Below are 10,995 nucleotides of genomic sequence, written 5' to 3' on the forward strand. Positions count from 1 at the left end.
TTATAGGAGAGGCAGGCAGAGTGTGATCAGCCATTTGTGCTCTGCAAGGTGCTGGAGAGATGCCCAGCCACTGGATACACGATCTTCTCCATCCCTCCTTACACACTCTTCCAGCCTTTCCTTGAGTTAGGAAGTACAACTCAATACATTTTACAACCCACTGATGGCATTGATATTCGTCTTATCTTACAAGTATTTCATGTTATAAAATGTAGCCTCTGTCCGTGGTGCTGAACGGCTTTTATAAATATGTGCTTATTTACACTCACTGGTGGTTATTTGGCCTTTAAAAGAAAGCTGCTATCAACCATATTGTTTCCATTGATTTACAACGAAACGGCATTTGGCAGAAACTAGCTTAAAAAAAAAAAAAGAGGAGGATGTAGTGGCGTATCTTTTAGCTCGTCTAAATCACGTCCGGTCTAAATAACATCATTTTTGGATGTGTTCTACGCAGTATAGTGGACAGGGCTGATTTAAAAAGAATGAAAATGTAAAAAATATATTGTAGTAGACTTACCTCCGTCGCCATGTTGAAGGGACGAGTCCCCGCGTGCCCGCACAGATTAAATCATGGGGGAGGGGCCTCAAGGGGCGGGGCTAAAAGGAGGACGGGGTTTAGCGGACAATCACTTTGGGGTTTTTTTTTTAACTACACTTTGACACTGTTTTATTTTTTTTTTTTTTTTTTCCACATTTATTTTTTTCAACCGTTCAAGAGGGGTGTCCCACTGGCCGTTTGCAGCCTCTTTCTTGTTGTTTTATTGGAACCTTCTCGGAACAGAATAAAAGCCAAAAAATAACAACAAAAACCTAAAGAGGACAAAAATATAAAAAGGCAAAACGTTGAAAACTGATGAAATAAATCATGCTGATACGCTTTGCTGCAAACTTTAAATCGGCCTCTGCATCCTTTGAGTTATTTTTAGTAAATGGTATAAAAAAAAAATGTTTGGACACACCAAATTTATTGATTGATTGAAACTTTTATTAGAAAGTAAAATCATATAAAACAATTACATAAAAAATAGTAATTAATGATAGTGTTAGTGGACCGGCGACACACACAATCATGTGTGTTTCAGGGACTATGTCCCTTGCAGACTGTGTTATATATGTTGTGGGAACCAGCATTTTGGTAGCAGAAAGAAACAACCCTTTTTTGTGTGAGTGGGTGTGGCTGGGTGTGAATGGGGGAGGGAGGGATTTTCTTTGGGGGGTTGATGCACTGATGGAAAGTGTATTTTGTGTGTTTTTGTGTTGATTTAATTAAAAAAAAAAAAAAAAAAAAAAAAAAACTTTTATTAGTAGATTGCACAGTTCAGTACGTATTCCGTACAATAAATCTAATAAATCTAAAGTAAGTCAACAATAGCTGATCACAACAACGGCCAAAGGTTCAATTGGCAGTTAATGTTTTTCATCTCCACGACCTGCAATCAACTGCCTTTTAATAATAGTAATGATGATATCTAATTGTCCATCCATCCATCTTCTTTTGCTTTTTTTTTGGTCGGGTCGCGGGGGAAGCAGCCTAAGCAGGGAATCCCAGACTTCCCTCTCCCCAGCGACTTTGTCCAGCTCCTCCCGGGGGATTCTGAGGTGTTCCCAGGCCAGCCGGGAGACGTAGTCTTCCCAACGTGTCCTGGGTCTTCCCCGTGGCCTCCTACCGTTTGGGCGTGCCCGAAACACAATTGTTATTATTTTAATGTATATTGAGGCTGAATAGTGGCCGAGTGCAGGGGTGTTAAACTTGTTGTCATTGAGGGCCACGTCGCAGTTATGGCTGCCCACAGAGGGCCACTTGTATCGATAAATATATATGAATACAAATTTATGAGGATTTGCCTCATATATTTAAACAAATGTCTACACAATGTGGTTCTCAATTTTTTTCACTTCAGAAAACATCCTGACCAACCATAACGACCAACATTAAAATACAGTAGCATAGTAGGCCTAGGTAGTCGTTAAAAAGAAGGCAGAGGTTTTATTTAACAGGTTCATTTAATATTTTGGCCACTGTGACATTATTTTTAATTATTTTTGGACGAATATTTTTGTTCCCAGACAAGTCTATAAGCCGCAGGTGTACACATTGAAACATGAAATATTTACACAGGCGTTTACTGTAAAAGTCATTGAGCGCAGTATTTGTCCCACGCCGCTGCCTTTTGTGGTCCGTTAGTGGTGGTGGATTTCCATTCTTTGTGTTGTTTGTCTGTCTCCTTTTTCGATAGCCCGGTTGATCGGCTTAGGATGTGGGGCCGCGTCTTGTGCATTTTGTCTTTTCTGCTAATGATAACGGTGAGTCCATATGGCGCTAAATGGCTTACTAAATGATTGCGTGTGTGGGTTTGATTTAATGTGAAGTTTTTTTAATTGGCCCATCATGACCCGTTCACTGGTTTAAATGTAACTTAGATATTGCGTTTCACTGTGTAAAGCGCTTTGAGTCACTAGAGAAAAGCGCTATATAAATATAATTCACTTCACTTCACATTACACCCGGTTTGAACAGTTACACTGTGTTTAATTATTTAAAAAAAATCAAACACTGTACTTCATTCAAGTGATTATTTGGCGTAGCACTAGATGGACCTCTGGTGGTACTTGTACTACAGTTTGAGAATCACTGGTGTATGCATTTGATTGCTATTTTTTTTTTAAGTACACTGTGAAATAAATCTATAGAATGATGGTAAAAATCTGGCAGCTTTGTCACCAGAATTTTACCACATGATTTACTGTAAATGAAAAAAGGATACCACTGTTTTTTTGCAGTAAAATTATTGCAGACGAGTACAATTGTTTTTATGGTGTATTAGAGTCAATGGAAAAATGGTGCCATTGTTTTTAACAGTAAAATTCTGGCGACTGAGCTGCCATTTTCACTGTAACACTTACAGTTGTTTGTATTGTTTATTACTGTGGATGGGAAAACTAAAAACTGTACCACGGTTTGTTCACAGTAAAATTCTGGCCATTGTTTTTTCAACTGTAAAATCCATTGCCGTTTTTACTGCGTACCATTTAATAGTTAACTTGCATTGAATCAAAAGAGGAATATCCAAAGCTAACGTCACCCCCAATCAAAATTGTTGAAGAGTTACCTTGATAGCAGCAAACCTTGAAACTTCACTCAACGAACACAGAGGTCAAAATGTCATCAAAACTCACCTTTACGCATTCACACACAGCACGAGTATTTTTTGGAACAAGGATGAGGAGATAGAAGAAAGTAAAAAATATAATGAATCTATTTGGGGCAACATGGGAAAAAGTTATTGATGCCCATAACTGTGGTGCATTCAAGAACCCTCGAATAAAGTTAGAAACAGGGGCGTTACTAGTTCTTCAAGTTTGGGGGAGATGAATTATTAACATAATCATATTAATAATGATATGCGACTTGTCCAGGGTGTACTCCGCCTTCCGCCCGATTGTAGCTGAGAAAGGCACCAGTGCCCCCCGCAACCCCAAAGGGAATAAGTGGTAAAAAATGGATGGATGTATTATTAACTGATAATAATCCCATGTGGATCCGTTAATCTCTACTTTACACTCTTAAGTAAAGAATAATGTATTAGAAAAAAAAAAAAGTTTTTTGTTAACAAAACCAAATTATTGGGGGGGTTATCGAAATATGTTTTAAATATGTTATTTCAATTAAAAAAAACAAATTATGGTATTTACAATGCTGGTTTCAACCAAATCTAATTGTTTTTAGACCAGTTGATCTGCCGCTTCTTTTCTTTCTCCTATGTCCCCCCCTCCCTTGTGGAGGGGGTCCGGTCCGATGACCATGGATGAAGTACTGACTGTCCAGAGTCGAGACCCAGGATGGACCGCTCGTCGGGACCCAGGATGGACCGCTCGCCTGTATCGGTTGGGGACATCTCTACGCTGCTGATCCGCTTGAGATGGTTTCCTGTGGACGGGACTCTCGCTGCTGTCTTGGAGCCACTATGGATTGAACTTTCACAGTATCATGTTAGACCCGCTCGACATCCATTGCTTTCGGTCCCCTAGAGGGGGGGGGTTGCCCACATCTGAGGTCCTCTCCAAGGTTTCTCATAGTCAGCATTGTCACTGGCGTCCCACTGGATGTGAATTCTCCCTGCCCACTGGGTGTGAGTTTTCCTTGCCCTTTTGTGGGTTCTTCCGAGGATGTTGTAGTCGTAATGATTTGTGCAGTCCTTTGAGACATTTGTGATTTGGGGCTATATAAATAAACATTGATTGATTGATTGATTGATTGATTTTAGTGCGCATAAACATACAAAGTGTGTGTGTATGGTGCGGCGATGTTGGGGGGGGGGGGTTGGTTCCTTGGAGTCCTGTGTTTGGGGGCCCAGAATTTGGTGACACACCCCTGCCTGTGATTGAGTGGTGACCCTAATTAGAAGTGTTATAGAACAGTCATACTCAAAACTGTGGTACTTGTACGCGGGTTCCATTCAGTGCAGACCTGGGCAAATATTTTGACTCAGGGGCCACATTGAGAGAAGAAAATGTGTCTGGGGGGCCAAATGTGGATGGATTATATGTACACATTTAGCAATAAAAATCTGCTGTACAGTATGTGTTTGAGTCCATTTTTTACCAAAAATCACAATGTCCGTTATGACAGACCACCTCAAAAAAAAGGAATGGAATTGTAGAGTTTTTTACTGAATGGTACACCCAAAATGTACATTAAAATAAAGTAAGTGGGATTTACAATATTAACCGTGAACAATAAAACACTGAATATTAACAACATATGAATGTAGTTCCTCTTTTACTTTTCAGACCAGCTCCTGGATAGTTGTGTACAAAAATATCAATCAATCAATCAATCAATGTTTACTTATATAGCCCTAAATCACTAGTGTCTCAAAGGGCTGCACAAACCACCACGACATCCTCGGTAGGCCCACATAAGGGCAAGGAAAACTCACACCCAGTGGGACATCGGTGACAATGATGACTATGAGAACCTTGGAGAGGAGGAAAGCAATGGATGTCGAGCGGGTCTAACATGATACTGTGAAAGTTCAATCCACAATGGATCCAACACAGTCGCGAGAGTCCAGTCCAAAGCGGATCCAACACAGCAGCGAGAGTCCCGTTCACAGCGGAGCCAGCAGGAAACCATCCCAAGCGGAGGCGGATCAGCAGCGCAGAGATGTCCCCAGCCGATACACAGGCGAGCAGTACATGGCCACCGGATCGGACCGGACCCCCTCCACAAGGGAGAGTGGGACATAGAAGAAAAAGAAAAGAAACGGCAGATCAACTGGTCTAAAAAGGGAGTCTATTTAAAGGCTAGAGTATACAAATGAGTTTTAAGGTGAGACTTAAATGCTTCTACTGAGGTGGCATCTCGAACTGTTACCGGGAGGGCATTCCAGAGTACTGGAGCCCGAACGGAAAACGCTCTATAGCCCGCAGGGGAACCAAAAGCAATGGTTGTCGAGCGGGTCTAACATGATACTGAGAAAGTTCAATCCATAGTGGATCCAACACAACCATGAGAGTCCAGTCCAAACTGGATCCAACACAGCAGAGAGAGTCCCGTCCTCAGTGGAGCCAGCAGGAAACCACCCGGATGTCGTTGTGGTTTGTGCAGCCCTTTGAGACACTAGTGATTTAGGGCTATATAAATAATCATTTATTGATTGATTGAAAGCTTCACGGTGGCAGAGGGGTTAGTGCGTCTGCCTCACAATACGAAGGTCCTGCAGTCCTGGGTTCAAATCCAGGCTCGGGATCTTTCTGTGTGGAGTTTGCATGTTCTCCCCGTGACTGCGTGGGTTCCCTCCAGGTACTCCGGCTTCCTCCCACTTCCAAAGACATGCACCTGGGGATAGGCTCCTCCCACTTCCAAAGACATGCACCTGGGGATAGGTTGATTGGCAACACTAAATGGTCCCTAGTGTGTGAATGTGAGTGTGAATGTTGTCTGTCTATCTGTGTTGGCCCTGCGATGAGGTGGCGACTTGTTCAGGGTGTACCCCGCCTTCCGTCCGATTGTAGCTGAGATAGGCACCAGCGCTCCCCGCAACCCCAAAGGGAATAAGCGGTAGAAAATGGATGGATATGCAGAACTGGGCAGCACGGTGGAAGAGTGGTAGGTGCATCTGCCTCACAATACAAATGTCCTGTGTAGTCCTGGGTTCAAATCCAGGCTCGGGATCTTTCTGTGTGGAGTTTGCATGTTCTCCCCGTGACTGCGTGGGTTCCCTCCGGATACTCCGGCTTCCTCCCACTTCCAAAGACATGCACCTGGGGATAGGCTCCTCCCACCTCCAAAGACATGCACCTGGGGATAGGTTGATTGGCAACATTAAATGGTCCCTAGTGTGTGAATGTGAGTGTGAATGTTGTCTGTCTATCTGTGTTGGCCCTGCGATGAGGTGGCGACTTGTCCAGGGTGTACCACGCCTTCCGCCCGATTGTAGCTGAGATAGGCGCCAGCACCGCCCGCAACCCCAAAGGGAATAAGCGGTAGAAAATGGATGGATATGCAGAACTGGGCAGCACGGTGGAAGAGTGGTAGGTGCATCTGCCTCACAAAACAAAGGTCCTGCAGTCCTGGGTTCAAATCCAGGCTCGGGATTATTCTGTGTGGAGTTTGTATGTTCTCCCCATGACTGCGTGGGTTCCCTCCGGATACTCCAGCTTCCTCCCACCTCCAAAGACATGCACCTGGGGATAGGTTGATTGGCAACACTAAATTGGCCCTAGTATGTGAATGTTGTCTGTCTATCTGTGTTGGCCCTGTGATGAGGTGGCGACTTGTCCAGGGTGTACCTCGCCTTCCGCCTGATTGTAGCTGAGATAGGCGCCAGCACCCCCCGAAACCCCAAAGGGAATAAGCGGTAGAAATGGATGGATGGATGATTGATTGAAATAAAATAAAGACAGTAAATGAAGCAGTAACACCGACTCACAGGTAGGGGGCAACAATGCACAAGGCCGTTGCCCAGTCTACCGGAAAAGGTGGTAAAAAAAAAAAACAAATAGAAGAAGAAATAGACTAGAAAAAGGGGGAAAAAGAAGAAAAACGTCGCTGCTAAAAATTGTGTTTGTGGACTTGTATAATATGAACCACGTGGACTTTCTCCTGTGCGTGCGGTTCAACAAACTACCGCCGGACGAGCAACTGGAAATAAAACGTCTGGGGCCGCACAGACCAGAAGACTTTGTGCTGCTTCAGTACGGCGACATGGTGACGCGCACCTTCAAGAAGGACTGGTTCGACAAAAAGAAATGGCTGACGGCGAGCACGGCCAAACGCGCGCTCTTCTGCTTCCCGTGTCTCCTGTTCGGCGGCGCGGACTCCGTGTGGGCGTCGGCCGGCTTCAAGGACGTCAAGCACCTGTCGGAAAGGACGGCCAAACACGAGAGCTCCTCGTCGCACCTGAAATGCGCCATGAAGTTGGGTCTCCTCGGGCTTCCCGCCGTGGAGGACCACGCTGATGACGCAGTTCGGCTGTGCGTCGAGGAGCATAACCGGCAGACGGAGGAGAACCGCTACGTCCTCGACCGGCTGATCACGTGTATCAAACTGTGCGGGAAGTGCGAGGCGGACTTGTGCGCTCACGAACCGACCGAGCCGCTCAACGCCAACATTTTTAGCTGCATTTTCGACACCATGTGTGAGGGAGACACTCGGCTCAAGAGGCATTACGACGCGCAGGCTTTCTTTAAATTAGCCCTCAGTTCTATTCAGAAGCAGCTGCTGGATTGCATGTACGAGGTCTACAGGGAGGAGGTGGCCAAGGCGCTAAAACACGCCCACTTTGTTGGTGTTCAAGTGTATGACGTCACTGACATGGCATCCGAGCCCCAAGTGGGGGTGGTGTTGAGGTACGTGGCGGGAAACACCGTGGCTGAGCGCTTCTTGCAGTTTGTGCAGGTGGAGGATAAGACGGCGGCTGGCCTCTCCGACGCCATCCAACAGGTTCTCCATCCCCTGCGGCTGACTGAGAAACTCGTGGCGCAGACCTACGACGGCGCCGCTATGTTGAGCGGCGTGCAAACCCTGCTGGGTTTGAGGTACCCCAACTCGGTGTTTGTGCATTGCTACGCGCACCAATTAAATGTCACCCTGCAACAGGTGTGCGCGTCCAGACTCCACGAGCTGAAGGTGTTTTTTGCCGACTTAGCTTGTTTCGGGACCTTCTTCACGTCGCCCAGGAGAGCCTCCGCCCTGGGGCGGGCGTGCAACACCCAGCGGCCACGGTGGAACTTCAAAAGCAGGACGGTTACAGCCGTGTGGGACAGTCAGGAGGCCATACTGGATTGTTTGGAGAGTATCCGCACCCAGCCGGGATGGGACAGCGCGAGCGTGGGTCAGGCGCACAGCCTGTCCACGCACTTGAAGGAGCCCACGTTTCTCCAGCTGCTGCATTTTTTCGCAGAAGTCATGCCAGAAGTGGACGTTCTCCAAAACATACTCCAGAATCGAGAGATCGACGGCTCGGTGGTGAGCTGCGCCGTGGAGAACTTCGTAGCCAACGTGAGGGAGGTGAGAGAGCGCACGGACCAAGGCGGCGAAGGCGGTGCCAAGCGCCGGAAAACCGACGCAACCGAAGTCATGAAGGAGGCCTGCGACTGCATGATCGCACAGGTGGAGGACAGGTTCTCCAACAGCGACTATCTCATCGCAGCACAGCTGGTGGACTGCTCGCTGTTCTCCAAATTCGCAGAGACGTTCCCATCTGCCCAACTCGGCTGCGCTATCAAACTATGGCCCGCGGTTCTTAAAAACAAGGAAAAGTTGCAAAGTGAGCTGAGCATTCTCTACCAACACAAACAACTTTATGCCGGGAAATCCACTCTCTCTCTACTGCAAACTATCTGCGATAACGGCCTGCAGGAGATCTTGTCTGAGACGTGCACCTTATTAAATCTCTTCCTAGCAACTCCCATGGAGTCCCTTATGTGTAACCGGGGTCTTTCCACAATGGAAAGGATTAACACATTTGCGAGGAACACGACGGGAAAACAGCAACTGAACGCACTTTGCATGCTTTCCAATGAAAACCAATTTATCCAAGGACTGATGGATTTTAACTTTAAAGTTATGGAGAAGTTTGCTCGTTCAAACAGTCACCAAATTTCATTCGTATTCAAATAAGCTCTGTTTTCTTGGACAAATGTACAGTGTGCTGTCAAGTGTCAACTGCTTAGATTGCTGGTGGGTCCCTTTCAGCACCGCGGACAGGGCTTAAGCGCCATATCGCCATGTGTTGTGGCCCCTGCTTTCTGATGAAGCAAAATATTGATTTTATGGTTTCTAAGAACTACATCATTTATTGGCAATTGGCCTCCAATATTAGGGTTTTAGCATAAAGCACATGATATATCCAGTGGTATTCCTTTTAATAGGAATCAGTGAATATTCAAGTTTTACTATCAAATTGTGTGATGCTGCAACTAAAAAAATTAAAATCAGTCCATTTCATGTTGAAACATTGCATGCAATGTACATGTAAAGCATATTTATATGCATCATTTGGCTCACCCTCTTCTACTTCTAAAACACTATTAACTTCCATCATCCATCCATCATCTTCCGCTTATCCGAGGTCGGGTCGCGGGGGCAACAGCCTAAGCAGGGAAACCCAGACTTCCCTCTCCCCAGCCACTTCGTCTAGCTCTTCCCGGGGGATCCCGAGGCGTTCCCAGGCCAGCCGGGAGACATAGTCTTCCCAACGTGTCCTGGGTCTTCCCCGTGGCCTCCTACCGGTTGGACGTGCCCTAAACACCTCCCTAGGGAGGCGTTCGGGTGGCATCCTGACCAGATGCCCGAACCACCTCATCTGGCTCCTCTCGATGTGAAGGAGCAGCGGCTTTACTTTGAGCTCCTCCCGGATGGCAGAGCTTCTCACCCTATCTCTAAGGGAGAGACCCAAACTCATTTGGGCCGCTTGTACCCGTGATCTTATCCTTTCGGTCATGACCCAAAGCTCATGACCATAGGTGAGGATGGGAACGTAGATCGACCGGTAAATTGAGAGCTTTGCCTTCCGGCTCAGCTCCTTCTTCACCACAACGGACCGGTACAAAGTCCGCATTACTGAAGACGCCGCACCGATCCGCCTGTCGATCTCACGATCCACTCTTCCCTCACTCGTGAACAAGACTCCTAGGTACTTGAACTCCTCCACTTGGGGCAGGGTCTCCTCCCCAACCCGGAGATGGCACTCCACCCTTTTCCGGGCGAGAACCATGGACTCGGACTTGGAGGTGCTGATTCTCATTCCGGTCGCTTCACACTCGGCTGCGAACCGATCCAGCGAGAGCTGAAGATCCCGGTCAGATGAAGCCATCAGGACCACATCATCTGCAAAAAGCAGAGACCTAATCCTGCGGTCACCAAACCGGAACCCCTCAACGCCTTGACTGCGCCTAGAAATTCTGTCCATAAAAGTTATGAACAGAATCGGTGACAAAGGACAGCCTTGGCGGAGTCCAACCCTCACTGGAAACGTGTCCGACTTACTGCCGGCAATGCGGACCAAGCTCTGGCACTGATCGTACAGGGAACGGACCGCCACAATAAGACAGTCCGATACCCCATACTCTCTGAGCACTCCCCACAGGACTTCCCGAGGGACACGGTCGAATGCCTTCTCCAAGTCCACAAAGCACATGTAGACTGGTTGGGCAAACTCCCATGCACCCTCAAGAACCCTGCCGAGAGTATAGAGCTGGTCCACAGTTCCACGACCAGGACGAAAACCACTATTAACTTGACCTTATGAATTGTGTCTTTATTCTGACATTTGGGGTATCTGGTAACTCCTGATCTGTGAAAAGTGCGAGAAAAAATGTTTGTACTCATGCTATATGTTTATAAAACTGTTTTAAGCACATCAGTGGATACGAGAACACAGCAATGTTCCAGGTAACTCATGGTGCCTCACATTTTCAGTATAAAACTGTTACTTTTATATTGGATAAGTAAAATAAAGATTCTAAAAGTTTTCTAAAATGAAC

General features: G+C 46.4%; 1 protein-coding gene across 1 annotated transcript in view; it reads right to left on the reverse strand.

Annotated features, from left to right (window-relative positions):
* golga7ba (golgin A7 family, member Ba) overlaps nt 1–634 on the reverse strand; it is a 10,162-nt gene extending 9,528 nt beyond the window's left edge. Inside the window, exon 1 of the mRNA XM_061881280.1 lies at nt 521–634. Coding sequence (XP_061737264.1) covers nt 521–532 — 12 coding nt within the window. The 5' untranslated portion in view covers nt 533–634. The remainder of the gene's footprint in view (nt 1–520) is intronic.
* Between the last annotated feature and the right edge of the window lie 10,361 nt (nt 635–10,995).

Source organism: Nerophis ophidion, linkage group LG20 (assembly GCF_033978795.1).
Source record: "Nerophis ophidion isolate RoL-2023_Sa linkage group LG20, RoL_Noph_v1.0, whole genome shotgun sequence".
Classification (NCBI taxonomy): Eukaryota; Metazoa; Chordata; class Actinopteri; order Syngnathiformes; family Syngnathidae; genus Nerophis; species Nerophis ophidion.